The sequence below is a fragment of the Lynx canadensis genome, chromosome B4, assembly GCF_007474595.2.
Source record: "Lynx canadensis isolate LIC74 chromosome B4, mLynCan4.pri.v2, whole genome shotgun sequence".
NCBI classification, from domain to species: Eukaryota; Metazoa; Chordata; class Mammalia; order Carnivora; family Felidae; genus Lynx; species Lynx canadensis.
Genome location: NC_044309.1, coordinates 15,858,838 through 15,884,249, shown reverse-complemented (window position 1 = coordinate 15,884,249; position 25,412 = coordinate 15,858,838). Strand labels below are relative to the sequence as shown.

General features: G+C 37.8%; 1 protein-coding gene across 1 annotated transcript in view; it reads left to right on the top strand.

Annotated features, from left to right (window-relative positions):
* Positions 1-25,412, top strand: part of CUBN (cubilin) — a 277,621-nt gene that overhangs the window by 41,393 nt on the left and 210,816 nt on the right. The window contains exons 18-22 of the mRNA XM_030320462.1: positions 13,598-13,742; positions 13,959-14,137; positions 16,506-16,671; positions 17,061-17,277; positions 20,456-20,586. Coding sequence (XP_030176322.1) covers positions 13,598-13,742; positions 13,959-14,137; positions 16,506-16,671; positions 17,061-17,277; positions 20,456-20,586 — 838 coding nt within the window. The remainder of the gene's footprint in view (positions 1-13,597; positions 13,743-13,958; positions 14,138-16,505; positions 16,672-17,060; positions 17,278-20,455; positions 20,587-25,412) is intronic.

The following is a 25,412-nucleotide window of genomic DNA, read 5'->3' as shown; positions in this document are numbered from 1 at the left end:
TGTCCTGTCTTCCAGCTTACTGATTCTGTCTTCTGCTTCATCTCAATTGTTGTTGAACCCTCCTAGTGTATTTTTCAGAGCAGTTATTGTGTTCTTTATTTCTGTGGCTTCAGTTTGGTATTTTCTTATACTTTCTGTCTCTTTGTTGAAGTTCTCACTGTGTTCATCCATTCTTCTTCAGAGGTCAGTGAGCATCTTTATGACCATTACTTTGAACTCTTTATCAGGTAAATTATTTATCTTTGTTTCATTAGGGTATTTCCCTCCCTGCCTCCTTACCATCCACCCCCCCCCCCCCGCCCTGCACTCCTAGGGTTTTATCTTGTTCTTTCATTTGAACATATTCCTCTGTCTCCTCATTTTGTTTATCTCTCTGTGTCCCTTTCTATGTATCAGGTGTAACAGCTATCTTTCCAGGTCTTATATGAATGATCTTTTGTAGGAAATAAACCTTATCATTTAACCTTGCCCTAAGCCTTCGGTGTCTTTCAAACCTTTGTGATTGTCTAAGCAGCCTGGCTTTTTCTTGGTAGATCCCAGTTATTGAGGGTATGCCAAGACCTATGAGTGTTCCCGAGAGGCGAACTCAGTCAGCACTTAGTTTCGGGCTGACTAGAAGCTAGATCCTCAGGTAGCAGCTTTTATGGTATGCAAATATATACAATCCTGTGGGACCTCAATTGTACCCTCTGCTGGCTCTGGTTCAAGTGATCTAGATGTGTCCCCTTAGCAACAGTTGGAAATTTCAAGGCTCCATATGAGTGTTTGGACTTTTTTCTGGGAGGTATTGTTGAGATGTAGTAAGATCAAGTACGAACTCAAAGATGCTTTCCTATAGCCTCTGTTTCCCAAGAACACTTTTGTAACCTGAAATTCCTGTCAGGTAGATAGGACTTTTTCACAGCAAGTCTGGGAATGTGTTTCAGTCTGCTGTCTGTGCAATGCCCTATGGTGATAGCCTGCCAAGAATTTTCTTTCCATTTGTTTCAGACCCATAGGACCTAGGCCCAATCCCCCTTGGCCATGAGAACCAGACAGATTCTCATGGGACATTCCTTGTATGGATTGCATCAGCTGGCTGGCTTTGGTGGTGCCACGGTGAAGGAGCATGCAGGGGTGGGGCACTCACTAGGTCATCATTGGCAAGGCCAAGGTGGAGTGGCATATGAGGGTGGGGCACTCACCTAGCTGACTTTGGGTAAACTGCTGAATAGTGGTGTACAGGAGTGGGGTGCTTGTCCACCTTAGACGGGCTCATGGGGTGCAGCACATAAAGTTTGAGCATGCCCACCAGCACTAGCAGGTTAGAAGGAAAATGCTGAAAATGGTACCTGCCAGTATCTCTGTCCCCACAGGGAGCTTCTTAGGCTCCTGCTCTTCCGGCGGGTGCTTTAAGAACAGTAAATGAATCTCCTTTACTTACGGTCTAAGTGCTTTTCAAACTGCTGCTTCTGTACTAGGTCCCAGGGTGAGTGAGTCTGTGTGTGAGCTCTTGAAGAGTGAGGTCTCCACTCCTTACAGCCATATGGTTCCTGGACCTAAGCCTCACTGGTTTTCAAAACCAGACATTTTTGGGCTCTTATCTCCTTGGTGTAGGTTCCAAGATTTGGGTCCCTCATGTGGGGACAACCCCCTTGCTCCTCAGGGAGATTGTGAGATGCCTCAACTGTGGGCTGCTGTACTAGAGATGGGTGTTTTTGGAGAGGCTGTGTCTCCCATTTTGATGTGCCCCTTTTATTTCTTGTTGTGGAGGAGCTTGTTCAGGTATTTTTCAGGCCGTCTTCAGAGGGAATTTTTCTGTATGTAGCTGTAGATTTGTTGTGTTCCTAGGAGGAGGTGAGTTCAGGAACTTTCTATGCTGTCTTCTTAAACTGCTTCTCTGGATTCAGCAACATAGTTGTTTTTTTGTTTTTGTTTTTTTGTTTTTTTTTAAACCAGAGACTTTTGACTTAGATGGTGAGGTAAACGTGTATACTCATTCCGTTTATGTTCTCTTAAGTATCTCATAAAGTAGGTTAAAGTTTTGGGGCGCCTGGGTGGCGCAGTCGGTTAAGCGTCCGACTTCAGCCAGGTCACGATCTCGCGGTCCGTGAGTTCGAGCCCCGCGTCAGGCTCTGGGCTGATGGCTCGGAGCCTGGAGCCTGTTTCCGATTCTGTGTCTCCCTCTCTCTCTGCCCCTCCCCCGTTCATGCTCTGTCTCTCTCTGTCCCAAAAATAAATAAACGTTGAAAAAAAAAAAATTAAAAAAAAAAAAATAAGAAAGGTCACAACCTTTCTTTAAAAAAAAAAAAAAAAGTACGTTAAAGTTTTATGCTATCTATTTTAGATACATTTATGTAAATAAAAATTAAATTTCCAACATCTGCTTTTTAACTTTAAGAACAGTAAAAATAGCTTGCACTTAGAGACTACTTACTATGTACCAAGTGCTATTCTAAGCCTTTAAAATACTATAAAATTTATATAAAATATAAATATAAATATAAGATTTACTATAAAACACTAATAAATTAAGTAGATAACCATTACTAACTTTCTACTGTCTGTTGGACAGTAGTAACTCATTTACATGATTTAATTCATTGAATCTTCACAACAACTGTTGTTATTCCTTTGTGATATGAGGAAACTGAGGCCCAGAGAAGTTGTCACTTGCCCATGGTTACATGTCTGTGGAGTAGGGGAGCTGGACGCTGAATTCGTTCCAGTTGTACTGTTCTCTGATAAGAACAGAAACACAATTGTGTAGCTATGACTACAAAAGGTGGCTCACCTTCCGTAAGAAGGAAGCTCTTATGAATTTCCCAATTCCATATGTGGCTCCCTGGTCACAGGACTATAATATGGAACCAGGCACAATGCTTTTCTCAGACAGGAAGAACTATAATTCTAATTTTTAGGGAAATCTGAGTACCTTTCTATTAGGGGCTATGTGGTGGTTCTAATGACTCGAAGCAGTCATCAAAGCATCTGGAATGATATATCCTCTCTGGCATTGCAGTGCTCTCTAACTGAATTTCCATAAGGCGTTACATGAATTCTGAATTGCTGTGGAAAGTTATTAAAAAAAACAACAACTAGCATCCAAAGAGTTAATTTTATAAAACAGAGTGGGAGAATGTTTTATGGCCAGAAGACGATTATAGTTAATTTATCTAAGTTCTTATTTATGTTTTTCAGTCATTTGATGACTGTAGAAGCTTGGAAAATTCTTCATCTGGATGTTTCAGTTTCTACTTCCACAAGATGCCCTACCTATCCTTCAAACTTTGTGATAATAAGTAAAGGCAGTGAATGATAAAAGAAGTGTCAGCAATTAAAAACATAATAAGAATGCAAGGTTCTCCTAGGCCAAATTTCTAACTCCTGCCTTGAATTTATCAGTTCAGAGACAGCTGATAAGACCTTTCATGGCTGGCCATTGAAGTATTGACATTCTGATGTGCACACACACTCAAAGTCTTGATCAGATTTCCCTCAGGGGTTGTTGATGGAAAAAAATACAAGAGTGCTATTAGAAGGACAGGACATGTATAGTAATTTAAATAATTGAATAGATTTTCTATTATGTCCTTGACCATCCTAAAGGAATACAATCAATTGATTTATAGAATTTTAGCACCAGCAAGGGCCTCAGAGGTCATCTAATTTAAATTCCTAATTTTACCAATGAGGAAATTGAGGTCACAAAGATCAAACTCTAGTTACTGTCAGAATAGGATTTAGATGTACCTTCATGGGATTCTGGATAGACATATGTTGACTCACATCAATTTATTGCCAGTAAATCATATCCCTCTATTGGGGTAATTTGTGAATTAACCCATTTTATTTTTAAAAAGTACGTATATTTCTTTTCATGTCCTTCAGACAGTAGGCATGGAAGAAAGTGGTGCTGGAACCAAATTCAAATGGCATTATTATGAATCAATATATTGCTCCCTGAAATGATGGTTTCATTTTTTAAAGGTATATCTAAAAAGTTAATGTTTAAGCAAAGGAATAAAAAAAGAATAATGGTATTTTAGGTACATTAATGGTTTGGAGAGCAGATGACTTTGCCATTTACTAACTCTATGAGAGAGAAAAGACCACCCAAAATTTTAGAAAGAGTGAAAAGCAGAGAGGGAATTCTAGAGAGATCTGGGAGAATGATAATAGAAAACTTTCTTTTGAAGGAATAGATGCCCCTCTAAAAATCCTAGATCTTCTCATTATGTAGTTCCAGTTGGCTTTTGCCATGTGAATATATCCTTTAAATGAAGATGTTATTGCCTAGTCTATCTTTTTTCATGTATAGTGTAGTTTTGAAAGAATTTTTGCTCAATAAGAGAGCTCTGTAAAACTTTTATTGGGAATAAAATTTAACTATAGAAGATAATAAGTGTGGTATTGGCCAGACCCAGTATAGCATATCTTTATTTTTCTTTTTGTTTAACAAGAAGCACACATTTATGAATTAATCCTTAGATTTATATCTCTCTCTCAACTAAAGTTTCTGCTTTTAAAAACACACATTGCCCATGGGTGATGTAATGTGGCTGGTAACAAAATAATGAGTATAGCAAGAACAGATCAACTGTTAGTTCATCTGTTTTTGGCAAAGAGAGCTTTTACATTGTATGGAACAAATCAATGAATCGGGCAGAAGCATCTTTCCAGGAAAAAAAGCAGCACCTCTCATTAATATTTCATAAGTGATTTAAGCCGTCAGAACTCTAAGTGAAGGACACATAAGGAAGTCATGAAAGTTTAATTTTTAATCCCAGAGAGTGCAAGTAGTAGGCTGAATAATAATTTTAGAAGCCTGTATGATGCTAAGGACAGGGCTTGAAATGGGATATAGAAAGAAACGAATAGAATCTCCTTGACCAGTCCTGGATCCTCTGACCCCTGGGTAGCCAAGAATTCTGGTAAGTGGAAAGGGAACCACATAAGAGAGGCAGATAAGGGAAGGGAAAGCAGAAGTGCCTTCTGAGGAAATAGGAGGGCTTCTGAGAAAGTTGTTCCTTCTGAGAAGTGGAAAGCAAACAGAGATCAATGGCACAGAAGAGTTGAAGACTCTAATAAGATAGAGAGAAGTAAGTTATACTAATTTGTTGTCTGAAATATACAGAATGTGTACCTATTCTTCAAGTGTCATTGAATGACATTAACCATGTTTTATTTTATTTTTTAATTAATTAATTAATTAATTTATTTATTTTTGAGAGAGAGAGAGAGAGAGCTCCATGTACGAGCAGGGGAGGGGCAGAGAGAGAGGTGGGGAGAGAGAGAATCTCCAGCAGGCTCTGCATTGTGAGTGTGGAACCAGACTTGGGCCTCGAACTCACAAACCATGAGATCATAACATAAGCTGAGAGAAAGAGTCGGACTCTTAGCTGACTGAGGCACCCACGAGCCCCCATATTAGCCATATTTTAGACCTCTTGCCAATCCCAGCCAATTCACAAAACAAAAATTGTATGCGTATCTCTTTACCATGTAATGAAACTAGAATTATTGATAAAAAAAATTTTTTTAATGTCCAAATACTTGGAAATCTATAAACTCTCTCCTAAATAATTAGTGGGTTAAGGAAGGAAATAGAAAATGAAATGAAAGACAATGTAGAAAATAAGAAAGAGAAAATGCTAGGTATCAAAATCTGTGAGACATGATGAAACTCAATGTCCAGGTAAAATCTTCAAGCTTATAAAGAAGGAGCTAAAAATTGGAAGAGTGAGGGAGTACAACAAGCTGAAAGACTGGAGACCTATCTTCCCTCTGATCTTTTATCACTTCCCCCTCTTCTTCCCACTCCTTCCCTCCCCCACCCTGCCCAGCTGGCCCCACACAGCTTTCCCACATCTCCACACAAGACTTCCTTTTGCTTTTTGTTAGGCATTGAAGCTGTTCATCTCCATCCTTGAGGTTGGTTGAGGGAGGGCTACGACAACGTTTGGTCCGCCTGAAGACACTTGTTATCCTCAAGGGAACATGCTGGTTACAGTCTCATGGCTGTGACTCACCGAATAATTCTTAAGAGTAAAAACCCGAATGGCAGAGAAAGACTTCTGACAACTGAAACCGGAAGGCAGCTGCAGTAAGAGAACAACGAGTGGAGGCCGAGGAGTATTGTTCTCCAGTTAAGCACATGTTGAAATTAATTTTAGCTCAGAGAAATAGTCTTTCTAGAGACGGCAGGAAAAAAGAGGAAATGAAGTGATATTCAATAGCTTGCCTTCTTGAGCATATTGGATTTAGGGTTTTGGCAGCAACTGGAAACACTGGGTTACTACCTTAGCTCTGTGGTTAGCGCGGTCTTTCCACAATTGCTTGGCCATCCTGGTCTTTTGTCGTGGAGTGACAAAACACGCCATTGCTCAGGTGAAAGCATCCCGTAGCCTGGTGTAGTGGGAGCTGGGGAAAAGAGTGAGATGGTAGTCCCACCTAGTTTGGGAGGTGTGAGGCATTGTACAGAACAGATCCTTGCTGTATGTGAAGGAGTTGCATGCTCATGGGGAGATCGCAAACCCAATGGGACATGGAGATGCAGAGGGTGTTGGAAAGGGCACCTATCTGGAGTGCTACAAACCATCTGGAGAAATCGAGAGGATGGCCAGTTCTCTCTGATATAAACAAACACAATATTGCATGGAAACATGAAAAAGGACTTCAACTGTCTCTTTTACTAAGGACAAGATATGTATCATCTGAAAGCCTCAGTTTTCCTCATCTATAATAGGAATAGTAATATAGTCTTCTGAAAAGAATTAAAAGGCTCATCAATTTATTTATCTATTCGTTCTCTACATATTTATCAAACGACTTAGATACCAGGCACTGTGCTTGGCAATGGGTGTTTAAAATAGATATTAGGGGCACCTGGGTGGCTCAGTCAGTTAAGTGTCTGACTTTAGCTCAGGTCATGATCTTGTAGTTCATGAGTTCGAGCCCCATGTCGGGCTCTGTGCTGACTGCTTGGAACCTGTAGCCTGCTTTGGATTCTGTGTCTCCCTCTCTCTCTGCCCCTCCCCCACTCGCTCTCTCGCTCTCTCGCTCTCTCTCTCTGTCTCTCTCTCTCTCAGAAATAAACATTAAAAAAAATAGATATTAAACAAGCAAGCACCCAACTATGTAATTTCAGGTTGGGAAACATACCATGAAGGAAAGAAACAGTCCCATGGGAGAAAATCATAGGGCTGATGACTTCAATTTTTGGGTCTGAGGATGAGAAGGAGTTAGCAGTGAGTGCCACGAGTCAAGAGAAGGATGATTCCAGCTGGAAATGCCAACACAACCTTTGAGAGTGAATTGAGAAAAAAAAAATCTCGACAAACTCAGAATTGTAAAGAGACTAATGTGGCTGGAATCGCAAAGAAGAGGGAGAGAAAAAAATTAGGCAAGAGCTAGACCTTGTAAGGCTTTGTAGATGGAGGTAAAGAACACAGACTGGCTCAGTGGAAAGGGAAACAATTAGAATGTTTTCAGCACAGTGCCTGGCATCCGTGTGAATGGTTACTAAAAGTTAACGGGAGGATGATTATGATCGTGATGTTGGGGAGAAGAAAAAGGGAGGAGAAGGTGACATAATGGAGTTTGAGATCATGTAGGTTCTCACTTCTAGGTGAAACTAGTCAAGTCTTCTTGATTTGGGGAAAGGAGATTTTTTAAAAAATTAGATAAAGGATAAGTTTACTGTACTGATAGAGATATTAGAAAGGGCACTGTTTCATGAGGCATACAACACTTTAAAATTATAACTATGAGGGGGCGCCTGGTGGCTCAATCGGTTAAGCATCTGACTTCCACTGAGGTCATGATCTCACAATTCATGGGTTTGAGCCCCGCGTCTGGGTCTGCGTTGACAGCTGGGAGCCTGGAGCCTGTTTCGGATTCTGTGTCTCACTCTCTCTGCCCCTCCCCCACTCATGCTCTGTCTCTCTCACTCTCTCTCTCTCTCTTTCTCTCTCTCAAAAATAAACATAAGAAAAATAAAAAAAATAAATGAAATGAAATCATGAAACATAATAACAAATAATGAATGGTAATAACATTAAGGAAATAGCTTTTAATCCCTGCGTAGCTTCTCTCATTTCTTATTCCTCACCTTTTTATCGTCTCATTTGCAGTGGGGCCACATCCCCCTCCTACATGCCCAAATTAACCCGAGACTGGTCTGCAGGATCAAGTCTTTATTTAGCTAAGGGGCATTTCAGCCTGAAGCTCCTTTCACAAGACGCTGCATGTTCAAACACTGCTGCATGCGAGGGTTCTGTCTACAGCTCTTAGTTAGGCTGAGCTTACATGCCCGCATATTTGGTTGTTTTGAATTAAATCCATTTAATACTTTAAATAGATTTTTGAAATTGTTATATAAAAACATATCTGGATACATGGCAGATACAAACACATTGAGCACATGGATTGAGATGTGGCTTTGGGACCTGGTCCACTGCAGATGTTAAAGCTTACTGCTGACTGGGCTCCAAGGGCTTACACTTCAATTTCATATGAACTGTGTTTCTCGGCCCAGTTCATTTTAGCTTTCTCTCCAGGAAATAGTTCGTTTGTAAGAACTCTGTGTTGTTATTGTCTTAATGAGTAGTTTCTCTCCAAGAACTAGTTCGATCTGATGAATGCAAAAATCAGAAGCCATTTGGGTTATTTCATAGGCTAGAGATCATGGGTCATGGGTTATACACTGTGTCTCTGGGCCTGAAACAGTCAGTCTGAGCTGGATAAGTAAGGCAATCAAAGAGAAACCTGGGCCAGGTCCACAGAACACTGGAATTTTGAATTGGCCCTAGTCATTTCTTTACAAATGTGATCCACTGGAAAGAATGAATTTGTTCTGATGGCTCAGGGCTTTACCTGACTTGTTCAGAAAAACCTCTTAACATAAACCAGTTTTTTTTTTAAGTTTATTTGTTTTGAGAGAGAGAGAGCACAAGCAGGGGAGGGGTGGAGTGAGAGAAAGAGAGAATCCCAAGCAGGCTCTGCACCACCGGTGCAGAGCCTGAAACAGGGCTTGAACTCATGAACCGTGAGATCATGATCCAAGCCGAAGTCCGACACTTAACCGACTGAGCCACTCAGGCGCCCCAATATAATCCAGATTTAAATACATATCACTTTTCTGAACGTTATACTGCAATAACAAACTGTTTATAGCAATCAATACAACAAATCAAAAACAATAAACCAAAAATTTCTGTGATTTACAGCAGCATACATTTATTGTTTGCCCACATAAACATGTTGGTTTTGGGTCAGTGACAGTTCTGTTGCCAGGCGGTTCACTCTGTTCCATTTGTCCCTGGGACCCAGGTTCTTGATCTCATAAGAAAAGAAAGAAAAAGGGGCACCTGGGTGGCTCAGTCGGTTAAACGTCTTGACTCTTGATTTCAGCTTAGATCATGATCTCACGGTTCATGAGTTCGAGACCTGCATCAGACTCTGCACTGGTGGCACGGAGCCTACTTGAGATTCTCTCTCTCTGCCCCTTCCCTCTCATGTGCTCTCTCTCTCTTTCTCAAAAATAAATAAATAAACATTAAAAAAAATAATAAAGGAAAGCAAAAGATGGTTGAATCCTTCAGTTACTCCCAAAGCTTCTGCTTGGAGATAGATGGCATTATCACTTCTGCTCATGTTATGCTGGGCAAAGCAAACCCTAAGGCCAAGCCCAGTCAATAGAAAGAATAAGTATTAATTCTCCATGGGAAGGTGCTGTAAGTTACATGGCAATGAGCAGAGATGTTAGATCCCCTTACAGGGAGGAATATAAATATTTAGGAAAAAGAATACAGTCTATCCTGGTGCCTAAGCACAAAGAAAAGAGTGTATTTTTGTAGGGGGGTGGTGGCATGCAAATTCACAAGTCCTATAATATTGAATGCAGAATGGGCTGCAACAAATATTGGGGATCACTTTAGAACATTTGATGAACTTTATTTGTCTCTTTCAAAGGATTTGTGGTTAAGATATTGTCATGTCCAGGATCCACAGAGAATACTGCCATTCAGAATTAATAAGGTTTCATTTCCACAGAGAGAGAGAAATGCAGCCCAAATCAATTGTACCTTTGAGGTTTAGGGCCCTTGAGCCCTATAAGTTCCTCTTAAAACATTTGGACTGCAGCTGCCTTTCTCCTTGCTAAAATCCTTGAATTTCATTAGCAAGGTCCCGGGGGAATGGCCCACTTTAGCTTGCTCTGATGCTATTTGGCCGTTTTTCTCCCTTCTTGTCATCTTCTAACAGGCAAAATGCAAAAGAGAGACTTCAGTCTGAACAGAGGAGCATGGAGTCCCAGAGGATCAGAGAGGAGGGTGATATATTACTCTGTGTTTCATGCTTCTTGGTTTCCAAGAACCAGTATGTTTGTGTCTCTAACAAAAATTGAACCATCATACCACACCTTAAAATTAATGAATCAACAAACGTTTGTCAAATACCTGTTTGCAAAGGTCTGTTAGATGCTAAAGGCATGACAGACGTTATCTCCTCCCCCAGAGATCTGTTTGGTTAGAGAGATATTTAGCATAAGTTTAAGACAATATGCAAAATTCATGTTACAGCTCATAGAAACAAACTGGTTTGGTTATGAGTCAGTGGAGAGGGATGTGATTTTTAACATCTGTGTAAGATTCTATCATACAGCTGTTCCATAATTTATTTAATCACCCTCCTATTATTAGACACTGGGAGTATTTTCAATATTCTAATTATAGAGCAACTTCAATGGGAATCCTTGTGTGTCTTTGCCTGTATCTCGAATGATTTCCCAATGATAGATGTTAAGGAGTGAAGTTACTGAGTCCCACATGAACATTTTGAAGACTCCTCCTGATACATAGTTGAATTATTTTCCAGAAATTTATATATGCTTCCACCAGTTATGGATGGGAGCAACCATATCCTTCCCCTCGCCCTCCGCTTTTAGTATCAGACTTTTAAAATCTTCCCTTTATTGCCCATTTTCCTCAGCCTGGGTAATCCTTCAAATCTCAATTTAAAGGTTATTTCCACTGACAAATATTCTATGATGCCCTGTTTGAGTTCAGGGTTTTAGGGTAAAGTTAGTTTCCTTTAAGGCCTTTTTATATTACCCGTTTCTTTATTCTGAAATGAAAATCATAGATGATATAGCCTGAATACACATATATATAAAAAAATAAAGCTGGAAGTATATGATTTAGGAGAAATAATGTAAAATATATATTTCCTTATGTCATTAAGTTAAAAGCCTGGGATGGGGCGCCTGGGTGGCGCAGTCGGTTAAGCGTCCGACTTCAGCCAGGTCACGATCTCGCGGTCTGTGAGTTCGAGCCCCGCGTCGGGCTCTGGGCTGATGGCTCAGAGCCTGGAGCCTGTTTCCGATTCTGTGTCTCCCTCTCTCTCTGCCCCTCCCCCGTTCATGCTCTGTCTCTCTCTGTCCCAAAAATAAATAAAAAAAACGTTGAAAAAAAAATTAAAAAAAAAAAAAAGTTAAAAGCCTGGGAAAGCTGCACTAGAAGACAAAATGAAACCTTAAATGTTCTCTTTGAATCACTGTGAATGCCACCGTACAAACCCAGGCTGACGTGGCTGTGTAGGTTGGTGACAGATCTTCTGAAATGGCTACCAACTCTTGTCAGATTTCCAGGAAAACAAAACAAAACTTATAATCTTGGAAAATTCAGTGTGTATTAAAATTGGGCAAAAATATTTTGGGTTTAGTATGTAAAATAGAGCTAGGTTTTATACTTAGTAACAGAACTGCCACTACGTGAAGGTCACACAGGAAATAGGAGAATTTTGGGGTGTGTCTGTCTCTCACTTTTCAGGGTGTTTAGTGTCTTTGGTCCCCAGCCACTAAATGCAATAATGCCTTACCACTATTGTGTTGATTGATTAAAACAAAAACAAAAAAATGCCTTCACAGATTTCTCAAATGTCTCACTACCTATCGAGAACCGTCGTGTTAAGTAGTAATATAGCCTCTTGTACTTTCCCAAACATGACACTAATGCTCTTAGAAAAACGTGCTTGCTTATTCTAGAATCCTTGAGCGTGCTGACTGTCCTTCACAGCACCGTCACCTGCACAGGGCCTGGCACTTTCTGATGACTTGATCATGTTAGTTGAGGAAATGAATTAATATTTGGATGGCTAGACCTCTCAAAAGAATTCTATGTAACAGGAGTAGTATCTATATTCGTAGAACAATTCCTGGTTTTGTGAGGACCCTCTATTGTTTCACCTCTAAAAATGTCAACAATAGCAATAGCTATTCTTCAGTTCACATTTTTTATTACTAGGCATTTTGCTAAGGAATTTATCCTAGTGTTTCCTGTATTTGCTTGAACAAGCCCGTGAGTTGGGCTTAGATTTAGTAGATTGCTCAAGATTGATGAGCTTAATTTATAACTTGTAATTTCACATAATCCATGCATTATTTAAATTCCCACATATGACTGGTTTATAAGCCTAACGATGAAGCGAATTTGTTTTTCTAGAATTGCATTTAAGATTTTTATATCGGTGTAAATAGATGAGATCAATGCATAGTTTCATTTGTATTATTCTCTGTTGGAATTTAGTAAGATGGTTCTGAGAGCAATTAGTTGGAGATTGTTCCATATGTGAGGGTACCTTAGAACAAATTATATGTGACAATTATCTGCTCCTTAAAAGCTTGAAATAATTGACAAGGTAGAGCATCTCCTGGAAGTTTTTTTGGGGGGCGGTGGGACGTAGCTATTTGATAATGTTTTCAATTTAATCCATGGTTTATTGTCTACTCAGATTTTATTTTCCTTCTCCTTGAGATAATTTTAGTAGTTTCTATTTTTTCTGTAAATAATTATTTCAAACATTCAACTGTATTAGCATAGAGTTTTACAAAGAATTATTATTCATAGGAAAGGAATGTATCAGTATCTGTGTATTTGTATCATCTTTCTCATTTTGGATTTGTGTATTTGTGTTTATTTATTTTTTCTTTATTTTCTTTTATCTTTATTGACAAAGATATGTCTTAAATATCCCCATCCCCCAAACTACCTCCCCAATACAGTTCTTGAATGTATTCTTGAATTCAATTTTCTTTTGTATTTTATTTATTAGGTTTCACTTTTACTTTATTATCCCTCATTTTAATACCTGTTTCCAATTTTTTAAGTTGAATCCTTTAATCTTCTTTCTGTAATCTACATTTGTGTCTCTTTCTTTCATTAATAAAAGCAGTTTAGTCTTTGACTTACTTTAATTACAAATGTGGCTGACACTCGCATATTTTGGTATATCATATTCTCACATTTTGTTGTTTTCTAAATAATCAGAAGTTGTACATTTATATCCCTTTTGACATTGTAGAAATTATTAGGAGAACAGTTTAAATATTTACATGCTTTTGGATTTGGTTTTGGTTTAAGATATTATCAATATTTAATGTTATTGCATGGTGCTAAAAAATGACCCATTGATTACTTTCAAAAATAATATAAATATGTAACCCAAGTTAGATTATAACTTATTTTGAAAGTGCCATTTTTTCATCTCCAAATAATCCACCATTGCCAAGGTAATTTTGTTGATCAGGGTTACAGATCTGTTTTATTTTTCTCTTTAGGTTCGAGATGATCAAACCTTGCTTGGAAAAGCCTGTGGCAATGAAACTCTCTCTCAGATTAAATCCATTACTAATAGTATCTGGATCAGGCTTAAAGTAGATGTTTCAGTTGTGAGAGCTAGTTTCAGAGCTGTTTATCAAGTTGGTAAGAAAATTTTTAAGTCTCTAATTTGTCTGACTGTAACATTTTAATTTCTTGAAATAATGTAGTCATTTTTATGTCCTTTAGTGGCAAGGAAAAAATTCTAATAGTAAGATCGCATTCTTTTATAATTCTATGCAGAATTAAACTTCGCAATGAGCGTGAAGGCAAAAATCGTTTATCTCTGAACAAACTCTACTATCGTTTTCATATTTACAGCTTGTGGAGGAGAATTAACTGGAGAAGGGGTCATTCGCTCACCTTTTTATCCTAATGTGTACCTAGGAGAAAGGGTCTGCAGGTGGACAATCTACCAACCCCAAAGCCAAGTAGTTATTCTCAACTTCACTGCCTTTGAAATAGGAAATTCTGCCCACTGTGATACAGATTATATTGAGGTAAGAGTGAAATAACTTTGGATATTTGTATTTGGTGGAATATAATTAAAAATATTATGTCATGTTATCCTCAGATCAGCTATATGAAACAAAACTAGTTTGTATAGACCAATATCTCTTATAAATATAGATGCAGAAATCCTCAACAAAATACTAGCTAACTGAATTCAGCTGCATATAAGGAGGAATATACACCATGACCAAGTGGGATTTACCCCAGGAATGTAAGGTTGGTATATATTCAAAAATCAGTGATGTAAATTAAAATAAAGGAAAAACTCTCCACATGATTACCTCAATAGATGCAAAAAAAGCGCTTGACAAAATTCAGCATCTTTTCATGATAAAAATACTCAACAAACTAGGAATAGAAGGGAACTTCCTTAATCCCAAAATGGGCATGTATAAAAAGCCCATAACTAGCATCATATTTAATGATAAAACACTAAATCCTTTGCCCTTATTGTCAGTAAAAAGGCAAAGATGTCTGTTCTCACTACTTCTTTTTAACATTATACTGGAAATTTTAGCTAGGGCAATTAAGCAAATAAAAGGAGTGAAAATGCATTCAAAATGAAAAGCAAGGAGTAAAACTAACTCTCTTCACAGGTGACATGATCTTGTATATAGAAAATCAAAAGGAATCCACACATACATATACACAAACTATTAGAAGGAATCCACACACACAAACATATTCAGCAAGTTGCATGATACAAGATCAAAATATGAAAGTCATTTGCTTTTCTATACACTAGCAATGAACAAGTTGAAAATGAAACCAAGCAGACAATGCCATTTACAATAGTATAAAAAAAGAATAAACATTGAGAAATACGTCTTTAAAAAGACATGTAAAACTTGTGCTCTCAAAGCATTGTTGAAGGAAATTAAAGACCTAAATAAGTGGAAAGACATCCCATGTTCATGGATTAGAAGACTTAATGTTGTTCAGTTGGTAGTACTCCCCAAATATATCTAAAGATTCCATTTAATCCCTATCAAAATCCCAGCTGACACGTTCTGCAGAAATTCACAAGCTGATTGTAAAATTCATATGGAAATGCCAGAAAGTATTTTTGGAAAAGAAGAACCAAGTTGGAAGACTCACACTTGACCAATTTCAAAACCTGGATCAAAGCTACAGTAATAAAGATAGTATGTTAGTTGAGTAAGGACAAAAATATGGAACAATAGAATAGAATTGTTAAATATAGAAATAAATCCATACCTTTGCGGCCAGCAACCTTTATGTTTCTGGAAAGGGGTGCCACAACATGTCAGTGAGAAAAAATAGTATTTTCAACAAAAGGTGCTTAATATCCACATGCAAAATTATGAGAGCAGACCTCTTCCTTACACCATACACAGAAATTAATTAAAAATGGATCATAGACCTATATGTGGGAGCTAAAACAATGAAACTTTAGAAGAAAACATTGTCACCTAGGTTAGGCCAAGCCTTCTTAGATATTACACAAAGAGCACAACAAAAGAAAAAATAGAAAAATTTGACTTCACCAAAATTAAAAGCAATTTAATTTTTAAAATGGGTAAATAATCTAAATATATATTTCTCCAAAGAAGATATACAAATACCGCATAATCATATGAAACAGAGCTCAATATCACTAATCTTCAGGGAAATACAAATCAAACCGTAATGAGATGCTGCTTCACAAGCACTGGGATGACTTTCATGAAGTCATAAAATAATGAGTGTTGACAAGGATATAGAGAAATTGGAATCTTTTACACTTTCAATGCTAGTAAACATATAAAATGGTACAGTCACATTGGAAAACAATTGCAAGTTCCACAAAAAAATAAACATTTGATCCAGAAATTATCATTTATCATTTGATCCAAGAATTCCACTTCTAGGTGTATATCCAAAGGAAATGAATACATGTCCACACAAAAATTCATACATAAATGACTATACTCATTATTCTTGGTAACCAAAAAGTAGAAACAATATAAATTTCCATCAAATGATGAATGGATTAATAAAAGTAGTATATCCATATAATGGAATATTATAGGTCATTAAAAAGGAATGAAGAAATGGCACATGTTACATGGATGAATTTTGAAAACAGATGGAGTGAAAGAAGATAGTCACACAAGACCATGTAGTGTGTGATTTTATTTATTTGAAATGACCAGAATGGACAATCTGAGCCTGGGGTTCAGAAATGGGGAATGACTGCTAATGGATATAGAGTTTCTTTGGTGGTGGCTACAATTTATTTTTACTGCATTGATAAAAATATTTCAAAAACAATTATTTTCAAAGCAATTTTCAAAAATAATACCTAACAAAATAAATTTAAATATATCTTTTTTTTTTTTTTTTTTTTACTAGATCGGTAGTAGTTCCATTTTGGGTTCTCCTGAAAATAAAAAATATTGTGGCACAGACATACCTTCATTTATAACATCTGTGTACAATTTTCTTTATGTCATATTTGTGAAAAGTTCTTCTACTGAAAATCGTGGTTTCATGGCTAAATTCAGTACTGCAGAATTAGGTAAGATACTGATTTTTTCTCCTGCTTTGTCTCTTGGCAGAAAAAGTAAACAGTGGAAATAAATTATTATAGAAAATTCATCTACACTGTAGATGTGTAGCTATCTACATTGTAAAATTTTTATTTTTATTTTTTTTTATTTTTTTTCAACGTTTATTTATTTTTGGGACAGAGAGAGACAGAGCATGAATGGGTGAGGGGCAGAGAGAGAGGGAGACACAGAACCAGAAACAGGCTCCAGGCTCTGAGCCATCATCCCAGAGCCCGACGCGGGGCTCGAACTCACGGACCGCGAGATCGTGACCTGGCTGAAGTCGGACGCTTAACCGACTGCGCCACCCAGGCGCCCCGGTTACTGGTTCTAATAATGATTATTTTTATTTCAACAGCATGTGGAAAAATTCTCACAGAATCAACAGGAATCATTCAAAGTCCTGGCCACCCAAATATCTACCCTCATGGCATCAACTGTACTTGGCATATATTAGTCCAACCTGGCTACCTGATTCATTTGATATTCAGGAGATTTCATCTGGAGTTTCATTACAATTGCACAAATGACTACTTGGAAGTTTATGACACTGGTTCTGGGACATTTCTTGGGAGGTGAGAATATTTTGTTTTTATTTATTTTTCTTAACACAAAGTTTCCTGCTTTCTTTGTTTCCTATTGTGTTGAAGGATGTTAAAATGTACCATGTTGTGTTATAAAAACCAGATGAGATCAACACGCTTCTTAATGACCATTTCTGCATCACTACTTACTACTCTGTAGCCTTAGTCTTCAGCCATTAAGTTTTGTGTAAGTTAAGCATACCCATGAAAACATTACCAAAATCAAGATAATGTACGCATCCATTACTCCCATAACTTTCTGACTATCATAATTCCTTACTTCCATCCTTCATCCCCACCCCTAGGAAAGCACCACCATTTCTATTGCTGTAAATTAGCTTGCATATTCTGGAGTTGTATAAATATGGAATTATATTGTATGTATTCTTTTTTGGGGGGTCTGGCTTTTCTTAGCATAATTTTTTGTCATTGAGCTTCTAGGATCTGAGCGATTATAGTTTTATCAAATTGAAAAATTTTTGGCCATTAGTTCTTGAAATACTTTTTCTTGAAATACAGTAGTTTTATCAAATTGAAAAATTTGGGGGCCATTAGTTTAGTCCCCTTTGGGGACTCTGGTTATAGGTGTCTTAGGCCCTTTGATATTTCCCAGAATTCATTCATGAACTCTGTTCATTAGATTTTGAGTTTTTGTTCTCTGGGTGTTTCATTTTGGAAAGCTTCTATTGCTGTGTATTCGAGTGTGCTAATCTTTTCTTCTGCAGTGTCTCTTATGCTATTAATCCTACCAAGTGTATCTTTCATCTTAGACATTATAGTTTTCATTTCTGGAAATTCAATTTGGGCCATCTTTATATCTTCCATGTCTCTACACATTATTTTTTTCCTCTTGCTTCTTAAATCTTTGGGATACAGTTATAACTATTTTAATATTTTTGTTTGCTAATTCAGTCATCTATGTCATTTCTTGCTGTGTTCTGATTGATAAAATTTTCTTCTCATTATGGATTCTACTTTCTTACTTTTCATGCCTGGTAATATTTGATAAGATGCCAGATATTTTTTCAAATTTGTATTTTTGTGTACTGGACAGTATTGTATTCCTATATGTGTTTTTGAGGTTTATTTTTTTATTAAGTATTTATTTCAATTCCAGTTAGTGACATACAGTGTCATATTAGTTTCAGGTGTACAATATAGTGATTCAACACTTCCATACAACACCCAGTGCTCATCACAAGTGCACTCATCACCTATTTCACCCATCCTCCCACCCACCTCCCCTCTGGTAACCACCAGTTTGTTCGCTATAGTTAAGAGTGTGTTTCTTGGTTTGCCTCACTCCTTTTCTTCCCCCTTTGCTTGCTTCTTTCCTTCTTTCTTTCTTTCTTTCTTTCTTTCTTTCTTTCTTTCTTTCTTTCCCTCTTTCTCTCTTTCTCTCTTTCTCTCTTTCTTTCTGAGAGTGAGTAGGGAAGAAGGCAGAAAGAGATAGAGATAGAGCTAGAGATAGAGACAGGGAGAGAGAAAGAGAGAGAGAGTCTTAAGTAGGCTCCATGCTCCGTGTGGAACCCAATGCAAGGCTTGATCCCACAACTCTGGAATCATGACCTTAGCCAAAAACAATATTCAGATGCTCAACTGACTGAACCAACCAGGCACCCCTTGTTTGTTTTGTTTCTTAAATTCCACATATGTTGAGCTTTCTTTAAGGATATATTAAGTTACCTGGGAACAACTTAATCATTTCCAGTTTTGCTTTCAAACTCACTTGTTTGTTGTCTCTGAAGAATCATTGTCCTTCTTGTTTGATATCTAGTGTCTTGAGATCCATTGCTTTATATATTTTGTCCACATTTTTAGTTGTTTCATGTAAAAGTTTATATCGAACCCCTGTTATTACATCTTTGTTGGAAATGGGGATCTGATGATTTCTTTTTTATTTCTTCTTACATTTCATTTTATTTTTTCTCATCTATTTTAAACATTTTCCCTTTATTCATTATTTTCTTAAACTTATTTCTTCTCCTAGTTTTTTCTCCCTCTTCATTTTTTCTCTTACTCTTAATCTTTCATTTTACAATTTTTCTTCTTTTTTATGAGACTTGATCATAGTCACTGCAAAATATATAATTTTTGATGAGTGACATAAGCTGTAATAATCTTGCCCAAATTTGGTAAATATGTGCATATAAAAAGACATGTAAATTTTTCATTCACCTACCTTTGTTTTGATCGAGGTATTAAATCCTTTAACAATGCATATTTTTCTTTTCCTCCCTCAGAACTTAACTCCTCTATTTCCCATATTCAACACTACCTCTTATTTTTGTTTTTATATATTTTTCCCATGCCATTCCATTTGGTTAATTTGCTTTGATTCCATTTGGTTAATTTGCTTTGATTCCATTTGGTTAATTTGCTTTGATTTGAGATTTCTATTTTCTAATCACTCTCATAGGTGTTTCTCTAGAAATAAGCTCTTGGAATATCTTTTAGCATTAATTTCAGCATTACTCTCTATTTTCAGCATTATTAGAATAGTTTTTCTGAGTCACATTGGTTCTATTAGGCAAAAATTTAACATGGCTCAGTAATCAATCTTTTACCTCTGCACAGGCCAGGTGTTTAAAGATAATAGAGTCCACCTCTATAGGGCTCACTATTCTAGGCACTGATCTAAGCCTCTTCTATACAGTATACTAACTCAAAATTCTGAAAACAATTCTATGAAATTCTATGAAGTAGTTACTATCATGACCCCCATTTTAGAGAAGGGAAAACAGAGGCGCCAAGGTTGAGTCATCTGCTCAAAGTCATAATGCCTCCAATGATAGAGTTGACTGTAGTTTATAAACTGTAGTTTATGGTATATGGTTTCCCTCTGTTGTGTAAGTTTATTACATTTTTATTAAGAAGTTAATTCATATGATATACAGTGACTTAGTAGAGCTTCTGCTATCTCATTTCACTAAACTTCTTATGTACGACAAGCCACACAGGTAAGTATAACACTTAAAACCATTTCAGGGAAGTAATCATGAATAGGATGATCTTCAGCAACTTTGTGAATGTTTTGTGCCTGAAATATATTTGGTTTTTAAGGTTAATAGGGGATACTATTTTATTTTTACATGTCCTAATATTTGGTACCTCATTTCAAGTATACTAAAAAAAATTTAAACCTCTGTTCCTTCTTGGTTTCGCACAGATATTGTGGAAAATCAGTCCCGCCCTCTCTTACCAGCAGTACCAATGCATTAATGCTTGTATTTGTGGCTGACTCTGACCTTGCATATGAAGGCTTTTTAATAAACTATGAAGCAATTGACGTGTCAGCAGGTAACAAAACAGCATCGTCTCCTTGGTACCAACTTGGTTCCTTACAAAATAGTACCATGAGAATACTTTATCTTTGAACCCGTGGTGCACAATGAAAGCTGATGTAGAAAAGAGTGTGGTGACTCCAGTACCTTCCTTCTTAAAAATAATGATTAGACCAGAGTACCGTATCAGTGTTAAATTTTCTAATTATAGTAATTGTACAGTGTTTTGTCAGAGAATGTTTTCCTTCTTAGGAATGATACATTGATGTTTTTAGAGGTAAAGACATTGCGTGTTTCCAAATTATTCTCAATTGGTTCAGATAATAAGGGAGTAAGTTGGAGAAAGAGACAGAGATAAAGCAATGAGGGCAAAATACAAATATGTAGTAAATCTAGGTGAGAGGAATTTGGGAGCTAGTTCTTAAACTTTCAAGCTTAAAATTCTATCAAAATTAAAAATTATTTAAGAGACTAAATACTAATTTTAAGAAATTAGAGAAAGGGGGGTATCTGGGTGGTTCAGTCAGTTGGGCATCTGACTCTTGGTTTTGCCTCAGGTCATAATTTCCCACCCTGGGCTCCATGCTGACAGAGTGGAGCCTGCTTGGGATTCTCTCTCCCTCCCTCTGTCCGCCCCTCTGCAACTCATGTGCGTGTGCTCTCTCTGTCTCCCTCTCAAAATAAATAATTAAAAAAAAAACTTAGAAGAAAAAGAAATTAGAGAAAGGACAGCAGCACATAAGAATAAAAGAGTACTACATGAAACCCTGTGGCAGGAAATGGAACATTTCTTAACAAAAATGTATTTCTAAATTTGACTTAATGAAAATGAACCTTTTTAGCATTTATTTCTTTTATTATTTTTCCTGTTATTTAGTTCTCATCCTAACTTTGCTCTTTGCAAGTGCAATGTGGGAAATAAACATCTTCTGCAAGCAGGGTCTTTGAGGTAGTTTGTAAACCAGAGATGCCCCCAGCCCCAAAAGCACAAGGAATTCATGAGGGTATCATGTTTTATTAGGCTCATGTTCCCACATGGGATGTGTGCCCTTTTAGAGAGTCTGGTCTTTGGCATCATATTTAGAAAGATATTTACTGGACAAAAATGCCATCCAGTGTAGCTCTAGAATATACATTTGGTGGCTGAGCTTCTCACGCATCCCACAGCCTCTGAGCTGCCCCAACAGCATGATGTGATTCACTGATGTTCTTTTGAGAAAGTACTGGAAGCTTTTCCTGTGCAGGATATGCTCCCTGTAACATAGACTTGCCTCCAGAGATCTTTAGGTGCTTATCTTTTAAAATCCCCACCCTCATAAATAAATAAATGAATGAATGAATAAATATTTTTTTTAAAAAAACATTCACTCAGAATCCCTTCCCAATTTCTCAGTTATTTCTTTTCAGAGTGGCTGGCCACTATTCTGTATTCCATGCAAAACTGCTGTTCTTCTGTGTTTTGGTAGTATGGCTTTAGATTTCTCCAGAAACCTGAGTGTGAGTGAATCATACACCCTTCTGTCCTGAGGGCCCCTTTCTCGGAGACAGTTTATTATCCAGCTCGAGAGCAGGGGAGTTGAATCCCCAGCAATTACAATAGGTTATGTTACGCAATTGATATATTCACTGGACTTTGTCCAAGGGTTTAACATCCATTGACCAAAATTGGCTTTTTAAGAAATTACAGGGTGCACACAATTTTCCATACGTCTGTAGTTTTATCTGTCTCATACATTTGGCCCAAACCACACTGAATATTAGGTTAGGATTGGGAGCAAGCCACTTGAATTCTTTGGGCCACAGTTTTCTCATCTGTAAAATTAAGGGATTGGATTTGATCATCTTTGTGATGTCTCCTGGCCGTAATCAACTGTGAACACAAGTCTAATTTGCTGCATGAATAAACTAGCTGTGTCTTAGATAACATACAATGCTGCTGGGGCCTCCTGAAAATACCATGGAAATCTTTGTAACGATATGCAAAGTAAGACATAGCCACACTTGCTTATAGGGTAACAGCGAGTGCAGTAAGAACCAAGAGTGATCAAAATAATCTAGCAGGAAGGCCATTGAAGACCTTAATTTAAAAAAGGTTTTCAGAGAGATAAGAGACCAGTAAAATAAAAGAAAGTTGAGAAAAAGGGGGGAAAAAAGCAAACTGGAGAGGAAAAGAAACTAACAAAGAAAGACAACACAAGAAAAGAGATTTGACAAAATGAGAAAGGGACCCTGACATGGCAAACTCAAAAGACTCTTCGATCTGCCTCCCGTGTGATAATCATTACTTTGGCCTCTGTTTGGCCCAGACAGGGCTGAAATCACAGACAAGGGAGTGTTTGCTTTCCGTCCTTCGCCAAGCCCGGCTGGCCCCTGTGCTCCTGCCTTTGACTGGATGAACTCATCGGTCTGACTAACACAGTCAGATATTCTAAACAGCAATCAGACCACGGACCCAGGAAGCCATATGGCAGACTCAACTTACCACTTTAGAGCCTGTCTCAGGTTCCCATACGGCAGGATGTGAGTGATTGGCTGTCGTGAATTGTTGAGGGTGGCCCCGCAGGACTGCTCAGAGAGGGGCTGGGCGCAGGAGGCTGATGTGGGGCCCCTGCTGGTTAGCCAGTGGGCTCACCCTCCAGGCAGCCCGAGTCCCAGGGAGCTGCCCACCTGCAACTAGGAGGTGTTGGGATGCCTTCTTTTCAGTTTTCTGATTTGTTGTATTTACCGTAGAAGAAAACAGTATCAGGAAAAAGCATCAGTGGAGGCTTAATCACTGGCCCTCGTCCTATTTTATTGCTCTAGCCGAAGTTATTTTCGGAGCAATAATGACAATATTCGGCTGGTGATTTCTAGTTCACAGCAGGTGTGAGTTTCTCTGCTGAAGGCTTTCCTGTCTTTATCTGATAAAGGTTAAATTTCCTGACTTGAATCCTGTTACTTTTCCATCTGTATTTCATGCCACGGGGCTATGATGTCAGCCCCTAAATATGTGTTTGGAAGGAAAGAGATCAGTTTCTGGTTATTACTTTGACTCCCTCCCTCATCACTGTTTCTGCCTGCATCAGATGTGCCTGGGAAGTACAAAGAAAAAAAGGAACAAGTAAAATGTTTATAGGTAGAAATTCTGAAGAATTTCTTAGTAGCTGATTGTGAGACTGTTTTAAATGTTTTCTTAAAGTACAAGATATTTGAATCTTGAAAGAATGTAGTTGATTAGCTAACTTTACTAATTTAAATTGCAATTTTATATTATATTAGTATCTACTGCGTATGCATTAATATAATCCTACCAAGAGGGGACAAGAGAATAGACAAATGTACTTGATTCATTTTCTACTTTAACATTAGACAAAAACCCATATAACACTTATTCCAATGTTTTTCAAACACTAAAACATTCATGACTCATTAGTCAGTCATGAAATTTGCTCAAAGTATGGAATAGAAAAGAATAGACTAGAAAGTATCAGCTTATTATACAAAGTTTGGTGTTCCCTCATGAAATCTGTTTGTAATATCCGTGTGTGTGCACAATTAATGTAAATGTATTTTTGCATGTTTTTTTTTAGGTTTATTTATTTATTTTGAGAAAGAGAGAGAGTGACTGAGCAGGGGAGGGGCAGAGAGAGAAGAAGAAAGAGAGCAGGCTCCCCACTGTCAGTGCAGAACCCACGCAGGGCTTGAACTGACAAACTGTGAGATCATGATCTGAGTCGAAGTCAAGAGTCAGATGCTTAGCAGACTGAGCCATCCAGGGCCTCCAATGTAAATGTATTTTTTTTTCTATGGTGTGTCTGAAAATCCCAAACACAAATCCACTTTAATTACTTATTTTTAAATGAGAGAAAGTGAAGTCCTCTCAAGAATACACAGCGAGTGGGTTTAGAAGCCAAACCAAAAGAATCCAGTTCCAACATCTAATCCATTTGTCTTATCACGTCCTGATTAGCTCTTGAAATGCTCTGGATGAACTGTGGATGGTGTGGCTGGTAGCATTCAGCTCAGAGAGGTATGGTAGGACTGTAATGAGCTTTTAATATTTTCTGCAAAAAAAAAAAAAAAAAAAGGCAGGATTTTACAGTTGTCTGGGGAAATGGTCAGGAAGTATCAGAACCACATCAACATAGAATTAAAAGTGGGCTTTCCCAACCTCCTGTTTCCCAGTTCAGGGTTCCCATCCACCCCAAGGCAGATGTTTAAGGCTGTTTTTCATCAGTCACCCTGGAATGAGCCCAGAAGAGGCATATAAGAGTGAGAAGTTGAGAAGTGATGACCAAAAGGGCAAAAGAGGGTTTCTTCAGAAGAAATCAATAGGGAATACTGTTTCTATTTTCAAACTTCAGTCCAGTAGAGCAGTGTTCTCAAACTCTAGTGTTTATAAGAAACTTGGAGTGGGATTTTCTGGTTACAAATTCAGGTATCAGGGCCCCACCCCCTCCACCCCCACCCCCACCCCAGCACTTTGGTTCACGTATGTCTAGGGTGGGTTTTCACCAATTCAGGTGGTTCTAATAAAACGTTGAAGTTCTTCAGAGACTCTGGAAGTTAAGTCTTAGCACATAAGTTGCCATAGAGTTACAAGTGAGATGTAGTGGGAATTGGATTGGAACGCTCAGGGCAGAAAGTACTTTCCACGGTACAGAAAGGCTGATGGCGGAATCACGAGTCGTGCTTCCAGGCCAGCCTTGACACTGCTTTGGAGAAGTACCCAGTTCTCTTATTCTTTCCATCCACCTTGAACTCTGTGTTTTCTGCTATGAGATAGTCAGATGTTTTCCCTCTGGGAAAGGTGTTTCGTAAGTCTATTGATCTTTTAAAGATTTAGTTTCTCATTGGTCACTG